The 21,121-nt window shown below is 40.7% G+C and overlaps 1 protein-coding gene across 1 annotated transcript; it reads left to right on the forward strand.

Moving 5' to 3' along the window:
- The first annotated feature begins 249 nt into the window (after positions 1-249).
- On the forward strand, positions 250-20,207 carry LOC131240799 (ribose-phosphate pyrophosphokinase 4). Its single transcript, XM_058239278.1, has 7 exons — positions 250-586; positions 13,455-13,770; positions 17,652-17,747; positions 18,336-18,404; positions 18,492-18,620; positions 19,665-19,764; positions 19,848-20,207. Exons 1-7 carry the CDS (start codon positions 471-473, stop codon positions 19,979-19,981), a joined length of 960 nt encoding a protein of 319 aa, XP_058095261.1. The 5' UTR covers positions 250-470; the 3' UTR covers positions 19,982-20,207.
- Positions 20,208-21,121: the final 914 nt, after the last annotated feature.

The following is a 21,121-nucleotide window of genomic DNA, read 5'->3' on the forward strand; positions in this document are numbered from 1 at the left end:
AGTGATTGAATCTTCGACATTAAAAACTTCATAGGGCCACTGGAATGTTTTTTTCGGTCACAAAGACCTGGCTGAAAAGACCACACAAATATCAATTTGATCCAAAACTTTTGTGGCCTAGGAAGAGTCTTTAATGGTCGATTACCAGCTTTTCGTGTATTATGGTTAACTTGAGATTTGGATCTGCTTCAGTTCTTGGAACATGCCTTAAAACGAGTTTTCATATTGGATGGACGGCGTGGATATAAGACACATACATCAAGGTGGGCCCCACGGTCAGGGATCCCACCGAAGCCGCGCCCGTACCGAGAGAGGGGTCACTGCCGAATCCAAGTCCGCGGCGACCTGACCCTACAACCCCAGCGTTGCAAGAACGCAAAAAGATGGATGCATTGAATTCGTGCTGAGGAGAAAGAATGTATACACAGTCATTATATAAACGAAGAGGCGATTTTTGCCACCTGTGAGCGATGGAGAAGGTCAAGGAGAAGCAGATATTCCTATTCCACTGTGTAGAGGCGGAGGATCTTGCTCGGAAAGTCGCCGCCCAATCCGACTGTATTCAGCTCCAGTCCATTAACTGGAGGTGGGTTCTCCCTTTTTTAATCTATATGTGGGTTTCTTTTTATCTTTTTCCCTTTTTTCCCGAATGGTGCTTTTGATGCTTATATCGTATGAAATTTGCTGTTTGATTCTTCCTTTGGCAGTTTCTTCATCTGGGGATTGTAATGCATATTTGATTTTCCTAGTCCAGTCTTGAATTTGGTGTTTTCAGTGGGTATTTGCTTTTGGGCGTTGATTTTCTCCATTTCATATGAAAATGGTTGCCCTGTCTGGTAGTAGTTGCCACTATCTGTAATTTATACAACTTTTCTTTTATTGATTCGATGGGCGATAAACATTGTTGTTGTAGTTGTTTGTCCTTTTTTTTTTTTTAATTTTTTGGGTCATTAAGATGATAACACATTGAGATATGGCTTTTTAGTTATCTTCTTTTGTCGATGGAATGATGAACTTGTATGTAATGAAATGCTCTTCAACTGTCGACTTCCCTCTTGGAAGCATGAGACTTTCTTTCCATCATAGGCATTGGGCTTATACTTATGTATCCACTTGGTGATTACTATTATGGTGAAAGGGCCAGAGCCTCCTAAGGGGCTGTTTGGATTCAAGCAAAATTGTGTTTCAACAGGCTATCCATGGACATGATGTCAGGACTTGTTCATGCTGTTTGTCAAACACCAAGAATAGAGAGTGAGGATGGATTGCGGCACATGTGAAGCATTATATGGATGGTGGCACATTGACATGTACCACATTTTTGGGTGCTTGAAGATTGATGGTGGCACGGGTGCTTGAACTTGGACAGTTGCACACGTGGCTCATTTGGAACATGTGACACATGTATGGATGGGAGTGTTCCCCATATGCACCGAACTAGGAATTAGCAGTTTCACCATTTTAGCAAAGACAACTACCTTGCTACAATGGTCATGTGTTTGTACTACTTGTCCTCATAGGTAATAGGTTCCCATGCATAAATGAGGTCGACAAACCATGGACAAGTACTTTTGCCCTTGACAAAAGCAACTTTGCATAAATCCAAATAGCTTGCTTCTAAGAGTTTCATGAACTTGGATTTCATGAAATACTCTTCACTTCAGTCATCAAATACTTTCCCAAAAGGTTGATATTTGGTTTCCAATGAAGGCACCAAACTTATGCCAGGGTTTCGTTTTTTCTTTTTTCTCCCCCTCCCCCCAATTTCTGGCAATCCAAGAGTCCCAAGGCAAAGCAATCCCTTCCTTTGTATTGTGTTTGAAGACCTTGGGATACTTGCAAAAGGCAATGTTGAGTGGTGTGGTTGATAGGTGGATTTGTTTGGATGCAAATTCCTTGAAACTTGCTAGGTTGGGAGAATAGTCAAGGGTTTTGATGGAGGACAATTAATTAACTGCTCTAAAAGCTCGAACTGTTAGAGTATGGCGAATTAAGCCCTTTATCTCATAGCCCAGGCCCCACATCTTATGGGTTAGGACCTCGGCCGAACTCTCCTCGTGGGCTCGTGGGCCCAAAATCACATGAGCCGCTTACCCTGAGTGTGTCCTCGCATCCCACGGGCTACCCCACTCGAGCCCAGTATGAAATGTGCATTAATCACCCTCGGTGAGGAGTCTTGAGCACAAGACCTCCCCCGTGGGCCCTAAATCACATGGGTCACCCACCCCGAGTGTGTCCCCGCATCCCACGGGCTACTTCACTCGAGCCCGGTGTGAAGGCATTAATCACCCTCGGTGAGGAGTCTCGAACACGAGACCTCCCGCTCTAATACCGATTTGATGCAGGACAATTAACCACTTGCTACCAAGTACTAAAAGCTTGTCACAGTAATAGACTTCGTGGAAATGTTAGTAATATGAAGTTAAAGAAATTATGAGAGAATGAGAGAATGCCCACCTTTTAATGATGATCTATGAAATGACAATCAATCTCAAAATATTTGGTCTGTTCATGGAACGCAAGGGTTGGTAGCAATCTGTAGTACTTTGGTTATCATAATAAGATACATGAGATGGGAGTAGAATGATCAAGACCTAGATTACTAAGAAAATGACAAAACCAAACAACCTTAGAAGTTGTGTGATCCACAATAGAATTACTTAGTTTCATCACTAGAGTGAGAGACAAATCTTTCTTCTTTTAGTTTCATCACTAGAGTGAGAGACAAATCTTTCTTCTTATTCTTCTTCAATGGAAAGGAATCTCCTAGAAAAATGCAAAAAACCACTGGTAGAGCCAATTGAAGCCTCCAATCATGCCAGTGCACCTAGATGATCAAATCAAGTATTATCACCATCCCAATTTGCATATGCATAAGCAGTTAAGCACACAACTAAAGCAAGGTGTTCCGTAATGGTAGCATTGGTTGTAATGGCCTTTAAAAAAAAATAATTGTTTTTGGACCATCATAGGTATTTTCATATTAATTAATTAATTAATTAATTATTATTATTTTTGTCTGTAACAGCCGTTACGGCCAATTTGGCCCTGTAACGCATAACGGTTATCACCTTTACCTTTATGTGACGGCTGTAACAGCCATTATGTAACCGTTTTGGGCCTTTGGCATACCATGAACTAAAGTAGGGAGGTTAATTGTAGCAATAAAGCATGGTCCACTGTTCCCAGAGAACTGAGCAATGTGAAGAACAATGACATGGTGAACAGAGCGGGAAGCTAAACATGCTGGCTAATGGTATGGACATCATACATGTGGAAATGAAATATTGTCAAATCAATGAGAGTGTTAATAAGCTAGTGGTAGGAAGCCGAATCTGGAAACAATTATGTCAATCAGATTGAATAACACTAATTTCCATTGATGTGTTAAAGTTCATGTTTGGTCAGTTGAACATGAAGACTAAGATCAGAAGTATACCTTTGTTCGAGAGAGTAATTAGCCATGAGGAAAGTTGGTATCCTTGAGACATAAAAAAGGTAATGAAATGGGGTGAGGTCATTCGTTTCAAACTACTTATGAGGATCTACTTGATTATTGAATATGAGAACAAGATCATTGACTGGAGATAAGCATGTCATCCACATAGAGTAATAAGACAACTGACTGCGAGCTTTGAGTCTAGGAAAAAACAAATATCATTAAGTCATGCTCCCTGCGGATGAATCCAACGACAATCATGGTGAAACTAAACTTCTCAAACCAAGCGTTAGAGCTTGTTTGAGACCATACTAGGCACACCAAAGGTGACATCCATGATGTAGAGGATGTGGAAGTCCTAGAGAAGGTTGTATGTAAAATCAAAATGTCAAATCATGGTGAAGAAAATGCTTTCTTCACATCTGTTTGATATATTAGTCACTAATAGTTGGAAGCTATAGTGAGTGATCTCTCATCATCTTCTTGTTGCTGCTTTGTATATATTTTTTTTTGTTCTAAATTTTCATTAACATTTCAAGAAAAGAAAAGATGGTAGCAATAGCTAGAAGAGTGTGAACGGAGGTCGATTTGGTCATGGAAGAGACATGACAAATTGAGCAAAAAGATTAGTATGTTGGTGCATTGGAAGCCGAACAAGATAATTGCCCAAAATAGACGGAGCCTAGATTAGTCGGGCAAATAGATACACAGGCCATTTGGCGATGCTCATAGTTGTGTTTGGGTTGCCTGTTTGGGTCATAGAGCCGTTGGGAGAGTAATTCTTGGCTTGTCATGCACCCTCTCACACGGCAAGTGAAAAAAAAATTTGGGGACAGGCTTCCCCAATTATATTGTTGTAGGGATAAGGAATGGGTAGCATGCCTCTATTTTACATCGGACAACCAATCCCCCCCCAAACAATGAGCAATGATGCCCTACAAGGAAAGACAAGCAGGAAAGGAGGACGGTACATCCTCTTCACCTATATGGAAGAAACACTTTGATTTTGTTAGAGGATTGAGTGTAAACCATGGTAAGATAATGAGTATTAAATCTTCAAAAGCTCATCTTGTGAGCATCAAATAAACCTATGTATAACATGAATAGTCATTGACAAATATAACATAATAGGAGGAGCCTTTGTAGGCAATTGAGGAGTAGGACCCAAAACATCAGGATGTATTAGATCAAAGAAGCATTAATGGAAGTGTTCTGCCAACTTGCGGTCTTCTAAAATTAAACGTTGGAAATAGAAAGTTCTCCCATAACACTAGAAGAAACCATATGTCATAGTGCAAAAGTAGAAACATCACTAAATCTATTACACCACAAAGAAAGGGATGGACTGGACCTAGAAGCAAAATAAGGAGAGCAGTGGAAGAGGAAGGAACTTCTAGGTGATCCACAAAGTAAAGCCTACAAATCTACAGTTAATCCAATTTTCTTCCTTGAATGCCTTTCCCACACAAGACAACCAAAGGATGAAAAATTACATGATATCAAAGATCCGTTCTTGCACAACACAAACCAAAGGATGAAAATTTACATCATGATAAAGATCAGTAAGTTCGTCGTCATCATCATCATCATCATCTAAGCCTTATCCCAACTAATTGGGGTTGGCTACGTGGATGCTTTTTCACCATTCCACTCTATTAAGGGCCATAACTTCAGTTAGACCATAGGCCATCAAGTATTTTCTTACTACCTTCACCCACATGTCCATTTGGACCTTGTCCTTACCCTTTTAGAACCTTCAACTTGTACCAACTCACTCCTAAGTCCTAACCGGCATAGTTCTTAGTTTCTGTTGCACGTGACCAATCCATCTAAGTTTACTTTCCCACATCTTATTACCTATTGGTGCTACTCCTAAATTCCCTCGAATGCATTCAATTCTAATCTATCCTTCTTTGTCTTGCCACTCATCCATCTCAACATCCTCCTTTCAACTACACATCCTATGAACATGTTGTTTCTTAATCGCCCAACATTCTATCCTATAAGGTATGGTTGGTTTTATAGCCATCCTATAAAATTCCCCTTTCAGTTCGAGTGCTACACAACGATCATATAAAACTCTAGAAGCACATGTCCATTTCTTCCACCTTGCTTGAATTCCGTGGGCATCATCCTTCTCATTCTCTCCACTCTCATGAATTATGGACCCAAGATATTGAAAGTGGTTATTTTTTGAAACTTCTTTGTCAGCAATCCAAACTAATTCCTCATTCCCACTCCTATTGTTACTAGAATTGTACTACATATACTCCGTTTTAGTCTGACTAATTTTAAATCCTTTAGATTATAAAGCACCCTTTCACAAATCTAGCTTTGTGTTTACCCCCTCCCTCTTGTTAATCAAAACCATGTCATCTGCAATAATATACACCATGTGATTTCTTCTTGCAAATGCCTTGTTAGCTCGTCCATAACCAATGGAAAAAAAGGTTCATGCTCAATGCCGACCTTGTTGCAAGCCTATAGTAATTGGGAACTCATTTATCTCTCCACTAGTGGTCCTCACATTTGTTTCCGAGGAATAGTAATCAATAAAACTTGATGGGTAGCCAAATGTACCACAAGTAGTTTTAGTAGAACCAACCCGGGCAGCCGTTAAGGGGTAACCATTAGCAACCTGAATAGAAAACAATGATGGCACAGGTTTTTTTATTTTTTAAAATAATTTTTACATGCACTCACACCACAATGGGTACTCGAACCCATGACCTCGTGTTGAAACTCTTGAGAATCTACCATTGAGGCATGTGTAAGGACCTTGATGGCATAGGATTGCACGAACCAAAACAAACACGTTTGAAGTTACTTGGTCAGCAACACAAAAATAAAAAAATATCATGAGGAAGAAGAATACCTAAGGTAGATGTAGTGTAATACCCTGAACTTTTCAATACCCGAGGATTGAAAGTTTTCGAGTGTTACCATGAAATCTAACTCAATAGGTACATGTGTATGATGCCAATCTAACCATCCTAAACCTATATCTATTCTCCAACATGAATCTTATCGTTAAGAATGGTTTTTATCCATAAATCAAGTAATCTGACCGCTGATCATGTGGTTTGATATATGTACCTTCCCTTAAATGAATTTGGTCAATAACTCTTCATCTGTAATGATTTAGATGTAAGTCCTTTTGTAAGAATTGTTTATAAAGGTACATACAACCATGTAGAACCATTAGGTTTCACAAAACTCTTAGATCAACAATAATTACGAAAATGCCATTAACCTAAACCCTTGAATTCTAGATCACATGGTTCTCATGATCCATTTCACGTGAAATTTTATACCAGACCTAATTATCATAAATTAACCATACACGTCGAATTTCAGCCCTTAGATCATAGTAAAATAGCTACTTGACCTCTACATCCGTCCGTACACTTATCAAATCGAGATTCCGACCCGTTCATCTTGTTCACTCCACATGAATATGCTTAACCCACCATTAGAATTACAATTTGTGGAACTTACACATGTGAACAAGTCACTCGAATCTAACAGTATACGTCTCCTACCCCTAATCACTCCAGAAACCCGCTTTCTGTCCATCTATTTACGAAACTGACCGTACATCCACCTACATACATGGTCAGAGTGCTAACCATCAAATCCCCTTATTTTTAACAAGTCATCTGACCATCTGTCATGTTTGGATCTGCCAAACGGGCCACGCGAACATCATGGTAAACCGATCATCATGAAGATCTTAGGGTCTAGGTCCAAACCACCCGGTAACTTATCAATCAGAGGTGTACAAATGTTATTTTGAATTTTGGAGTGTGTTAGCCACTAAAGGAGCATCTTTGTCATCCTTGATGGATCAGGGCTCAAATTTAACTAGTTGAGAGGGCGTGTAAAATAATGATCACCTGTCAAATTTCACCTCGTTTAGAGGGTGAAGTGGTAAGATACGAACGACGGAACTTTGAACTAAAGAAAAGGGTAGAATTGTACTTATAACCTACTCATGTATATACCAAGATCGTGAGCAATCTGCTGTGAAGTGTTGATTTCATGTTGAATTAGAACCAGCACATGATTACAATGTGTGGCCCACCTAGTACTTAGATGTGTCCCATATTTGAGCCCATGGCCAAACATGACCTTGTAAACATGATGAATGGAGTGGATTTCTCACCAAACATCACATTGGACCCCACCTTTACCCAACCACTCACAAAAATCAAGTTATGTGCAATCACTGCCATGCATGTAACTAATTCCCCATAATGGCTTGGTTCAACGGTGAACCTAAAACCCACGTGGATTAATGGTGTGACCCACTCCGAACCTGGATCCAGTCCATCTTTTGGCCTATAGCCTAACACAACCCTGTGAAATTGATGAAGCGAGTGGATTGTATGAAAACTGATCGTAGTGGACCCCACCTATCCTGAACAATCCAAACCGAATAGCATTCTTCCTCGTATTGTAACAGCGTCAACCAAGAATAGGGTACAACAAGGAGTTTTACCCCATCTCCACGATCCATATGTGGCCCACCAGATCAATGGATCCACCCCAAATTCAGGCCCATGGGTAAAAACGAGGCAAGGAAGCTCACAAATGGTGTGGATCATCAGAAAGACCACCACAAGTGGGTCCCACAGACTCCAGCAAGAACTGGAAACCAAATCTTCCGCCTTCCTTCTGCAGACAACGGAGAAAACGGACGCGTTTTCAGGCCCATGGGTAAACACGAGGCAAGGAAGCTCACGAATGGTGTGGATCATCAGAAAGACCACCACAAGTGGGTCCCACAAGCTCCAGCAAGAACTGGAAACCAAATCTTCCGCCTTCCTTCCGCAGACAACGGAGAAAACGGACACGTTTTCCTCACGCGTAGGGGAACTTAAGTCATTTTTTCAGCTTAAATCCAAATCGTCCAAATCGGAGAAGTCTATCCGATCCTCTCCAAGGAGTCTATTTGGAAAAATCCCACATAGGATCGTTGGCCATCTCGTCCTGCATACGCAAAGACGCTGCCCGGCATTCCTGCGTAGAAACAGGGCTGCGTAACGAAACTGACACCGGTTTCCTGGCTTACGCACCCAGGACTGCGTAAACGCTCCACCGGAAGGACCCAGAAGGCCTTACATCTATAAAAAGGGACCTCTTCCATCCGACTTGAGAGAGAAAAGAAAGGAGAAGAAACGTGAGAGAGAAAGAGAGAAAGAGAGAGAGAGAGAGAGAGAGCAACGTCTAGGAAAAAGAAAAGAAGAAAGGAAAGGAAAGGAAAATAAAGGTGCAGGAAGGTAGGACGTCGACCTAGCATCCACTAGAGCCAAGATAATCTCAAAGGCTGCCTGTCTAACAGCCAACTTCGGTCCAGGTTCACGGTTTATATCTTCTTTTACTCTTTTCTTCCTCCTTCCACAATGATAGATGTATTAGGATAAAACTTAGATACGATCTAATAAGACTTTAAATTCTAACTATTTAGGTCATGTGGAATAGGATAAAGGAAACAGGTTGGGACTAAGAGTTCCCTAGATCATCGACGTCATCAATTGGAATATCAAATAACACTAGAGGTGAGGGTTTTATCCTTTAAGCTTACTTTAATTTAATTGATATATCTTGCCTTTTCATGCCTTTAATTATATGAATTATCCTACCTTTCATGTTTATATGTTTCTGAGAATTATCTTATCAATTGATTTTGTTGATATCATCGTTTACTTATCCTTTGAGAATTTTTGATTACATATGATCTTCATGAATTTATGTGGGCCTTGGGTACAAGCCCTGCCTTTGCCTTATCAAATTTATTAAGTTGGCCTTGCCACGCCCTGCCACTCTCTTTATTATTGAATCGGTCGTTGCCGCTCTTCTATTTGTTGAATTAGCCATTGCTACTCTTCTTTGATTGAGTTGACCATCGTCACTCTCCTATTTGCTTCTTTGGCCATTGCCACTGTTTGAGTCGACCATTGTCACTCTTCTTTATATTGGCCTTGTGCTATTTATCTTTAAGGCTTGGGCATGTGTCTTGATATTCCAAAATTCCCATGATTCAGTTTATATTCTTTATAAGTGCAAGCGATGTGGTCAGATGTATCACAATTGATGATTCTAATAATCTATTATGGACGTAATGCGCTTTGGGTAGAGACCCAATTGGTCGACACATAATTCCATTGGTTTTGGGTAGTGGTGCACAAATCGATGTGTGTAATTTACAAATGCAGTGTCACATCACTTCCGAGATTGAATGCTGCAAATAGTCGCTCCATGAACAAATCGTGTCACGTAATTCATTCCACTCATGTTTTGTGCGCCTTGAGGTGTTCACGTAAATCCACGGCAGCGTTGGCCATGCCAGCGAATATTCGTATAGTGAGAGTGCGGGTCGAGCTGGATATCAAGAAATTGTTTCCCACATTGAGATGATCCCTACGTATGATGAGCCGCACACGCTTTGCTAGGCATGCATCTCATGTAGGTTGTTTGCGCATGCTGATACCCTCGTATTAGTGGAGTACGAAACATATCAGACCCTTACAATTACTTTTATGAATATCTTAAATTATTGTTAATCTTAAAGGATAACCATCACTATGAGTAGGGCATTGACTCTCTCCCAACCGTACAGATTATACAGGTGACGTACAGATTGAATACCTAGTGAACAATCTCCCTTAGGAAGATTGTGTTGAAAGAATAAGAAGACAGTTTTATGATTTAGTTTTGTATTTCCGTTGCGAACTCAATAAATGTAATAAGCTCTTATTGAGAGGGCATTTGATTATTCTTTTTACTCTGATGAAATATAATCAATACAGCTAATTTTATTCTTGTGAATGTTACCTTCATGAATGTATCTGGATGTGATCTAAACGAAAAAAAAAAATAAGGTGCGATTTTCAAAAGCATCCAATTTATAAATCATCAACACCTGGTTTTCTCGGGCATGAGTATAAACTCTGGCTGTGAAAATTCGGGATATTACAAATGTAGTCGACAATTCAGAGGTAGAGCAAGATGACCCGTAGTGGGCAGGTCTGTGAACATCTATAAATGAATATAAGTGAGATACTTGGGTCATATTGGCTCAATAGGAGAAGACAAAACATTTGTCTATTCATTGGTCTGTCTAGTCGGGCGCTACAACATACAGCGGGTTGGGCCTTCGTATACCGTAATGACGCACTAGACATGTTAAGGATCCATTCTAGATTCATTTAAAGGTTTTTTTTTTTTTTTTTTAATTAAAGATTCCCATGTTAATAATAGCATATTTGTGAATACCCGCATAAACTGAGCTTCCAAATAACCATTGCTAAGTTGCTATTATTGCAAATAACCACAATCCATTAGTTTTTCAGAACTTCCATTAATCGTTAGAGATTGAAGAAAATGCTTATATGATACATACCACAAAACTCTCCATCATGGACAAACATAAACCCTTTAATTTGTGGCCTTCAAATTTGATGGTTAAAAAAAGAATTATAGACGCGTTGTTAGTTAATCATCTCTTCATTCATCATCCTTTTTCTCAACGGGTGTAGGAAAGCTTCCTCGATCTTTTAAAAGTATTTCATGGGCCGGGGTTAATTGAAGATCTTCTCTTTGCATGGCACGGAGGAGGTGTTGGGAAAGAAGAAAGGGTGGTGTGGGCCGTGCGGCGGCTTGTCTTGATGGTAGTCTTATGGGCTCTTTGAGAGGAAAGGAACAATTTCATAATAAAATTAGGTCGGTGTTAGAGGTGTTTAGAAGGGTGAGGCTAGATGTAGTGGGATGGGCCTCTTGTTTAAAGGCTTTTGATTGTTGTAATTTGTCTTCCTTGTTTGGGTTGTAGTTGTTGTTTTTGCCGTAGATTTTTCTAGTGCTTTCTTTTACTAAATGTTGTACCTGTGAAAGAAAGGAAAAAAAAAAGAAAAGAATTATAACATCCATCCTCATCCTACTTAGAAAAAACCAAAACACAGATGGAAAGTCCTAGGATTCTCCAGCCTTGGAGGTTCTGGTTCATGCTTCATACACATGAGTCTAAACGGTTGATGACCTAGATCACAACCTTCGACTGTTGATATGATGATTCCAACCTGGATGGATAATACCTAGATTGATGATTTTATTAGATGGATGGCATGGGTCTCATGGATGGGGCCCACAAATAATTCTCCCAAATTTGGAGGGAGAGACAAAACAGAAAGAAACAAAAAAATAAAATAAAAAAAAATCAATAATTTAAACCTTCCTTCTCTTGCAAATACCCCATTATTTGTGTAGGTGCCCCCTCCGGTTTAAATTGGGTTTGGTGGCCCCAAATGTTCCTCCAATTATGAAGAGACTTCCTTGAATTCATTGGATGTGCTTCCTATAAGCAAATACGACCATGGAGATTAGGCAACTTTTTAGATGAGATGCATGATATCTAGCTTCACATTGAGGTTCACTTAGGGCTGTCAATGAGCCGGGCTGGCCCTTTGGGCTTTGGGCTGTAATACTACGCTTGAGGGCCAGATCTAGGCCTAAAATTTAAGCCCGTTTATTAGTCAGGCCGGGCTTGGGCTGCATCTAAGAGCCTATCAGCCCAAGGTGTTCTGTAACGGTAACGGTGGCCGTAACGGCCACCACCGTTATCGTTATGATACGGGCCGTAATGGCCGTTACAGCCCCCGTATCGGCCGTTACGGCCATTTTTTATTTTTTGAAAAATGTACTTCTTGGACCATTACGGACCATTATGGGCCCTTACGGCACAATTTTCTGTAACGGCCGTTTCGACCCCGTAACACGTTACGGTTATGACCGTTATTGTTATGTAATGGCCGTTACGTAACCGATTTGGAATACCATGTATCAGCCTGGGCCGAACCTAACCCTTTGAGGTTTCAAGGGCAATTTTGTCATGCATGCAAATGAACAGCCCCTATCTTGCATGATAAATGGTGGCTGGGCTTGGGCTCAAGTCGGACTCGGGCCAGGCCATGCATAATCATCATGGGCCAGGTTCAGGCCTGTTTGTAAGGGCCTGTCACAGGCCTGGGGCCAGACTTGGGCCTGGGTTTTACTTTGTGGGTCTTGGGCAGACCTCTGCCTAGTCCGAAGTGGTTCGTTGGCAGCTCTAATCATATGGACAGGCAAGGCTAAGTGGCTAACGGCTACATTGACTGTTGGATCAAGATGTCTCAATTCAATTTGCATACAGTCAGGGATGCATACTGCTTTTGTAACTTGCCTTCAGAATTCTCACAGTATATATGCTTTTCCCTGAACTTTAATTTTATTTTGATCAATAAATGTTTGTTATTTGTAGAAGCAAACGGAAATATATTTGAAAAACAAGAAGAAAACAGAAGGATAGTCTATGCATCACGTGACAAATACTTATAAAACAATTAATAATTAGTAGAACTAGGTGGCTACTGATTTTTCAGGCAATTGCCTATTCTATTTTTAGCAAGAGACATGACATTCGCTTCCACAAGTGGCTTGAAGTCCTTTTCTTTTGAAAACCTCTGCTTAACTACAGATCTTTCAAAAGTGATTGCATTTTGTTAATTGGAAAAAGAAAAATCTAGACTATGCACAACCAGCAACTTCATGAATAAAACAAGGGACATGTCATCACACTTCTACCGACTTGCTTATTACATTACATGATATGCGCCTATGGAGTACCTGTGCAGTCAAACACTATCCTGGACCTCTATTGTCCAAAATTTTGGTGTGCTCTAGAAGAAATTAAATAGAATTTTTACTTGCACCTCTCTGATGCATCACAAATGATTGCTACTTGCCCTGTATACTTTTTTTTTTTTCAAATCTGTGTCATAGCTTGCCTACTTTTCTAGTGAACTTACTCTATATAAGTTCATTTTTGTGGCTTTAATACACATTTAAAATAGTTTTGAGTTGGCTTAAGAGTTATGACATTGTCTTATTTTGCTGAAAAGATCACCTCTCATTTTCTGTCTGTTAGCGGGGCTTATGCTCATTAGAGGGGGAGCAATGATGCTTTTTTTGTATATTTCAGGAGCTTTGATGATGGATTCCCGAACCTTTTCATTAACAATGCACAAGATATCAGAGGCCAACACGTTGCCTTTCTAGCTTCTTTCAGCTCTCCAGCTGTCATTTTTGAGCAGCTCTCTGTCATATTTGCTTTGCCACGACTGTTTGTTGCTTCCTTTACATTGGTTTTACCATTCTTTCCAACTGGTTCCTTTGAACGCATGGAAGAGGAAGGGGATGTGGCAACTGCATTCACCATGGCTCGAATTTTATCAAATATACCTATATCTAGGGGTGGTCCAACCAGTTTAGTCATCTATGATATACACGCTTTGCAGGTTGGTTTTGCTTACTGCTGAAGCTGGGTTGTTTCATTTAGGAATTGTTTATACGTTTGGGGAGTAGATGTGCTGCTTTTGATCAATGCTTTATTCATTTGGAATGGTGATAGATGCTTTATTCATTTATCATGTTTTGGAATATTTTCCATTAATCTGGATTCTGAATCATGAATTATGAAATGAAACCTTGAACTAGGAATTACAATTCTGCAAATTTGCAGACTATGCTGAGTTAATGAGTCTATTAACAAAGTTTTTTTTAACTGTTTTTGAGCAAAGTGGTGAAGCATGAACTTGAGGTTTGATTATTGACATTTCTTTTAATCTTTATACTTATTTAACTTTAGCTTTGCTAAGCCTACATGTGTGTACAAGGCAGCTTATGTATGTACTGGCCATTTTGCCTGTATGGACATAGATAAGGATCCAATCCATCCACCAGAGGGGTACTGCTGTATTGACGCTCTGGCCCAAGAATCAGGTTGGTCCTGTAGTCAGGTGGGACACAGTTTGCTAGACATATACGCACTCAGCAAAAGTTATTTGAGGTTTTCTAACCCGTGCACATATTTCTATCATTGTGGTCCACCTGCTGAGTAGCCCAACTATGTTTTTGGGCAAGAACATTGATCCGACCCACCTGATGGAAGGCTTAGATATCGCACCTGTCTGCCACACTGGCACATGTGTTGGCATGTGGATGGTATGCCTTGTATGCGCATGTGGGATTAATGAATCTGATCTATCTTTTTTTCGAAGATTGATAATCAATTTGTTAAGGGTGCAAAGCGCCAAAAGGAAAACAAAAGGGGAAAAAAAAACAATAGAGACGCCTAGCCCAACTGCCCAAAAGCTACAACTCAAAGATAGAAGAAAAGGAAGATCGATCCAGCGAAGAGAGGCTAGCCGACCAGTTCAAAATGTCTCAGGAGCTGGAAGCTACCACTAAAGTGATAGAAGAAAAGACATTCTTGAAACAACAAATGTTTCTCTCCGAAGGCCCCAGAGAATAGCCATAATCGGCAATCGCCAAATCACGGAGAGATCCTTGCCCGCTCTTCTACCATGCCAGGCAAAGAGCAGATCCAACGAATGAAGAGGCATAACCCAAGAAATGCTTAATAGAGAGAGGAAAGCATACCAGACTCCTCAGGCGAAGTAACAATTGATGAAGAGGTGGTTGGTAGGCTCCTCATTTCGCATACACAACAAACAGATGAAAAAAGAACCCCTATTGCACTTTAGGGCTCAGGGAGGCAATTGCATTCCAGACACCAAAAACTCTCTGTAAAGAGAGGCTGGATTGATGTATCAATCGCCTTTGGAGGAGCCATATATATAGGTGATAATCTCTCTCCACCAAGTCTCGACTTCCAAACCAAAATGCGAGATTCATTGACTGAGGAGGGCCGAATTAACCAAAGCCAAGTCCTGAATACTAGTTCCCCTTTTTGGGCCCAGCTCACATGGTGGAACTTGCGAGAATCCAAGGACCATTCCCATATAAAATCTCTCCCCAGCTTGTCTATCCTAGATAGGACTAATTTAGGGCAACAAAAAATAGAAAGTAAGAAGGAAGGTTGCATGGGGCTGTAGCAGGCCAATTTCCTCTCGATACGTTCAATCACCATGTCCCACAAATGTTTCATAGGTTAACCAATGCAGAGGGGAGGCCCAGATAGGATGAGGGAAAGGAGCCAACTTTACAACCGAAAGAATCCGCTAAGAGGAACTGAGGGAGAGATTATGGTGGGGCATTTTAATTCCCAACATCTCACTCTTAGAAAGATTGACTTTAAGGCTTGAAACCACCTCAAAGCAGCGGATGATTTTCCAAAGATTCTCAACTAACTCCTTGACCTCACAAAAAAGGAGGGTGTTGTCGACGAACTGGATGTGGGTCACTGAGGGGCCAGAATACACCACCGTGAATCCACTGAGAAGGCTGATCGACTCACCCTTTCTTAGTGTTCTAGTGAGGCCTTCAACAACTATAACAAACAAAAAGGGGGATAGCGGGTTGCCTTCTCTTAATCCCCTGGAAAGGAGGAAAAAACTTTTGGTGGAACCGTTGACCAAAACAGAGAATTTGGCTGAGTACAGTTTTTTATCCATGTGTGCCATCTCAATCCAAAACCAAGACAACCCAGCATATAGTCCAAGTAGGTCTAGTCAATGTGGCCAAAGGCTTTCTCAAGGTCAAGCTTACAAATGACTCCCTTCACCCCGACTGATGGCAGGAATTGATGCATTCGTAGGCGATTAGCGTGCAATTGAGGATTCGGCGATCAACCACAAACACACCTTAAGCTTCATAAACCACTTTGGAAAGGGTAGGATGGAGCCTGGAGGCCAAAACTTTAGCAAGAATTATGTAAGGACCCTACAACAAGCTAATGGGACAATAATCCTTCAAGTGAGAAGCCCCCTCAATTTTCGGGATGAGAGCGATGAAAGAAGCACCCATCACTCGGGGGAGTCAATTGCTAGGGAAGAAGTTAGCAAAGAACGCAATTAAGTCTGACTTAGTCACATCTCAAAAAACTTGATAGAATGCTAAGGGAAACCTGTTAGGCCCCAAGTCTTTATCTCGGGCGAGAGAGAAGACAATGGCCTTGATTTCTTCCTCAGCGGAAAAGAGGGCTTCAAGGGCCTCTGACTCCTCAGCAGAGATATGAGAGAATTCGAGAGAGTTGAGATTGGGGTTGTCCCAGTCTTTCGAAGAGGGCAAGTTGGAGCAAAAGGAAGCAATGTGATCACAGACCAACTACTTCCTCAACTCTGGATTCACCAATGGAGATGGAACTTATTTTGTTACAGTGAACCCTAGCACTACCTATGCTATGGAAGAAGTGGGTGTTCTTGTTTCCTTCCTTGAGCTAGAGGGCATGGGACCTCTGTGTCCATTTAATTTCTTCTTGATTAATATTACCGGAGTGGACAGGGTTATCTATAGAAAAACTTCAACAACCAAATTGATTAGTAAACTGAATCGCTAGCCAACTAATGAACTAACACTCAAGCATCAACTAGTCAAATTTGAGTTTCAGGTATTTAAACCATAGGCAACCTCTGGGGAGTGTTATTACACTTATCTCTGGCCTTCTGTGAGTTAAAGATCACTGAGGGGCTTAGTTGCTGGATTCTTCTACCAAGATACCACTCCTGCTTCAAACTTTGATTCCCTCCAATGCTTCACACTTGCTAGAAATGGATGAAAATGGCCTATATAATGGGTTAAGGCTGCACTTGACTCGTGCCATTTCAGGAGTGGAGAAAAATAATTTCTGATTTTGGAATTTCTACTCTTCAATGGATTTCCAAAAATTCCGAAGACAATGGACACATGCATTAGGATCCTTACTCATGCTCGGGTGGTAGACTCTCTGGTGTTTCAACACCCGGTCAAGGGTTCGAGTATCCATAGCTGGTGAAATTCCACCAGCGTGAGTATGTGGGGTGTGTGTGCGTGTGTAAAAAAAATAAATTGGACACATGCATTAAATCTTCAAAAAAAGAAGAAAAGGACATGCATTAATTTTTATTGGGGAGACACCACCCTTCTGTGGTGTGATCACTTTGCATATTCCCATGAATCCCATCCACTAATAGAATTGTCACACGCATGCACGCACGCACACATTACTGATACTCATTCGAATATTGTCCTAAACTGATGATTATGGAGCCTAGCCTATCAATTTTAATCTACCGATGATTATGGAGCCTATCAATTTTAATCTACGTGTCATGCATGTTTTGTAGTTATGTGGGATCGATATTGCTTGGCCTTGTGCCTTGTTTTGATGAAGAATATCTAGAGTGATGGCAACTAAGTGCTTGATTCATTCTTTAAATTTCTTGCTTGATTTGAGCAGGAAAGGTTTTATTTTGGGGATCATGTTTTACCTTGTTTTGAAACCGGAATCCCTCTACTGAAGCAGCGTCTTCACCAGCTTCCTGATGCCGACAATGTGAGTGGAATAATAACCTTTGCATTATAACCTTTTTAATCATCAGTTCTTTTGTTGCAATGGTTTTCTAGACAAATGTGACCCAAGGGATTTGTTGGGAATTGTGCTAGGCCCATATGCACCTCTGTGCACACACTTCTCCCATGGTTGTCCACAGTGACTGAGCAAATTTGTGAGCTTCTTACCCATGCATCAGGTGGGAGCATGGTCTAGATGACCTAGCTGAAAAATCAGGATGATCCCCTCGTCAGGCGGGCCACATGTATAGTTTTAACAGAGACCATTTTTTGCATTACTTTTTGATTGCTCATTGATTTCCAATGTGTGGTTCACCTGATGAGTTGACCGGCTTGATTTTTGAGCAAGGAACCTACATAGTGTAGCCCATGGCCCACCTAATTCACAGCTCAGATGTCCCACAAGTGCCGGTTGGCACACATGTTTTGGAGGCACATCTTCCTTTTGTATTACCAAATTGGCTATTGTCAAAATATTCACGTGACGTGTTGCAGTTGTCAACATCTCGACTGCTTATGTTTTAGAATCATAATTTCATCTCTGTGATCCTCAGTTTAACCCTCTTTCTAGATAATTGTGGCGTTTCCAGACGATGGGGCATGGAAGCGATTTCACAAGCTATTGCAACATTTTCCCATGGTAGATTTCTTGCCCAAGTATATGCAGTCAGTGTACTTGTCATGTTCACCAGCCCTATAAGATGTCATCGTAAATGTTGAACGGCAGGTTGTCTGCACTAAGGTCCGTGAAGATGATAAGAGGATTGTGCGTATTAAGGAGGGGAATCCAGCTGGTCGCCATGTTGTCATTGTTGATGATTTGGTGCAGTCTGGAGGGACACTTATTGAGTGCCAGGTAAGAACTGAGGCTTTGATGTTACTCTCTTCTGTCTATTGTAGCAGGCCGCCTTATGCTTCCCACAAATTTTGAGAATTTGTTAGTTGCAAAGATACAAAAGTTGGTATTAGAAAGATGTGGCCTTGATTTACTGATATATAGTGAATGGGTGCGATTTAAGTGGGGGTGATGTCATGTAAGAGGAATGCTACAATGACGCTTGCACTGAAACATCTCTATCGTACATGTGGCAATTGTGTACAGTTATTGACCAGGAGCATTTATTTGGTAGACTAGATGGACCATATCCATCCCAAAAATCAAGGTGATTGGTCTGTGCTAACCATCCAATCAGTGGCCTGAAAAGTGATGGCTTAGTTGAAACAGAGCAGTGGTCCACACTAAACGGGCATAACTTAAAACAACTGGGTGGTCAAAGTTGCCCACTCAAAGAGACCTTTAGCCTAAGGTTTATCCACCATATTGACAGTCTTGATCACCATTCGTGTTTGTTACGTCGGCATTGAGGAGTGAACTGCATGGCATGGTTTTAAAACTCACTGGCCTGACTTGAAAGTCGGCCGAGTCAACTAGAAATCTCACCAAGTCTCCAGGAAACTCAAATCTGTCAAGTCAGTGTGACACTCATTGAGTCGATTCAACATGGCTTGGTCTGAATTGGTCTGAGCCACTCTTTTTAAATTAAGAGTAGAAAGAAGACAAGCAAGATTTGAACCTGTTACTTCTTTCAAAGATGTAGCAGCAGTCTAACCACCAAGCTATGCAATATGTACTTGTTTACTTTCTTCTTTATAATACTTAACATGAAAAAGAACTTATTTTTTACTGTTCCTACTATTTTTAATTTATGGTTATTAACTATCGATTAAGGTCAGGTCTAGTCGACCTGACCTGAATGAACATCGAGTCGAGTCGAGTTTTTTGGGTTTTTAAACTGTGCTGCACAGAACTTCTAGGATGCATGCAGTAGAATTGCATTTCTCATCATCATAATCTCACCTCACAACTGACAGGCATTAATTCATTTTTACCTTTTCTCAGAAAGTTTTGGCTGCTCATGGTGCGGCAAAGGTAAGTGCTTATGTTACCCATGGCGTGTTTCCTAAGAAATCGTGGGTGCGATTTACTCACGAAAATTCTGGTAATTGTTCTGCTCACATCATTTCTGCTCTTTATATCTCTTTTTTCGTCGGGGTTTAATTTCCTTCCATGTTGCTCTTTCAGAGGGCTCAGAGAGGGCTTTTGCATACTTTTGGATCACGGATTCCTGTGCTCTTACTGTGAAGGCTATTGCGGGCAGGGCTCCTTTTGAAGTGTTGAGTCTTGCAGGGTCCATTGCAGAAGCCCTTCAAATCTGAAACTTTGTGGTGTTTGGTTGGGATGATGGCTGATGCCTGCTTGTGGAAGTTCACGAGGCATGTTCAAATAATCATCTGTTGGTAGGTGTGCTTCTGATTAGGAAGTCTTCATCGTGTCACTTCAGATAATGGTGTTTTTTGGAACCTTACATTTTTCAATCTGTAACCTATCTTGTCTCAACGAAGTAGAGCTTTTTGGTTTCAATTTCTTACATGGGTTTCTCTTGTTTCATCTCCTAGCATGCTCTGTTCTAGTAACAGTGTCGTTCACAGTTTTTTTTTAAAACCCTTTTGGTGGATGTACCATGGCTCAAAAGTCTCATAGTCATTCAATCCCAGTGCAATGTGGGCGATTTGATTGCCACTGGGAATGGTGCACAGTGATTCTGTAACAATTCTGTTACTACTGACACTAGAAAGGGACTATCGTAGTTAGAATCAAGGACTGAAATCTCATTAGATGGAGAATTCAAACTTCTTGTTCTCATTAGAGATAGAACAACATCTGTTAAGAACTTTAAAATTTCATTTATAATCATAAAGATGTAATACGACTCTATCCCTGTCTTAGTAATAATCCAATTCTTACCTTATTATTATTATTTTCTAAAAACTCAATTTAAATTCAAAAGAAAACTTACTCTTTAAATTCAAAAGAAATCAAACAATTTCGAGCAAAAAAAGGTATTCAGATTCAAAGGAAACTAACTCAAATTCAAAAGAAAACTAACTCTCATTATCCAAATGTGGGATTGTAACAGATTCACAAAACTCTACCCAACCATTCAATCAACATGAAGTTAAAACAAGGAATTGTTGGTGGTTTACATTTGCACATGTTTCTCTTGCCTATCCGTTTTGCCTCTGCTGCGACTCAGGCCCATCCAGCATGTGGAGCCCCGCTGGGAATGGGCTCAGATACTGATGTCGACGATCAGAACCATGCAGTTACGACTGGTGTAGGTGGCCTTAGTCCACACCTTATGTTGATTTCTGACCATTGATAATAAATATGGATGCGGACCATATGAAGATGTTGATTGGCCATAGCTACGGGTAATGCTGTAGATGATCCTACGTGTGCTTAGTGTTTGAGATTTTTACAATCATTATGTTAGACCCACCATTAGCATGTGTTGG

Source organism: Magnolia sinica, chromosome 3 (assembly GCF_029962835.1).
Source record: "Magnolia sinica isolate HGM2019 chromosome 3, MsV1, whole genome shotgun sequence".
NCBI classification, from domain to species: Eukaryota; Viridiplantae; Streptophyta; class Magnoliopsida; order Magnoliales; family Magnoliaceae; genus Magnolia; species Magnolia sinica.

Bases quoted from the DNA above. Each gene is read 5' to 3' on its own strand.
- LOC131240799 (XM_058239278.1), top strand. From the start codon at position 471: ATGGAGAAGGTCAAGGAGAAGCAGATATTCCTATTCCACTGTGTAGAG. The intron at 17,748-18,335 runs GTGAGTGGAATA...CCCTCTTTCTAG, and splicing joins AGCTTCCTGATGCCGACAAT to ATAATTGTGGCGTTTCCAGA. The intron at 19,765-19,847 runs GTAATTGTTCTG...TTGCTCTTTCAG, and splicing joins ATTTACTCACGAAAATTCTG to AGGGCTCAGAGAGGGCTTTT.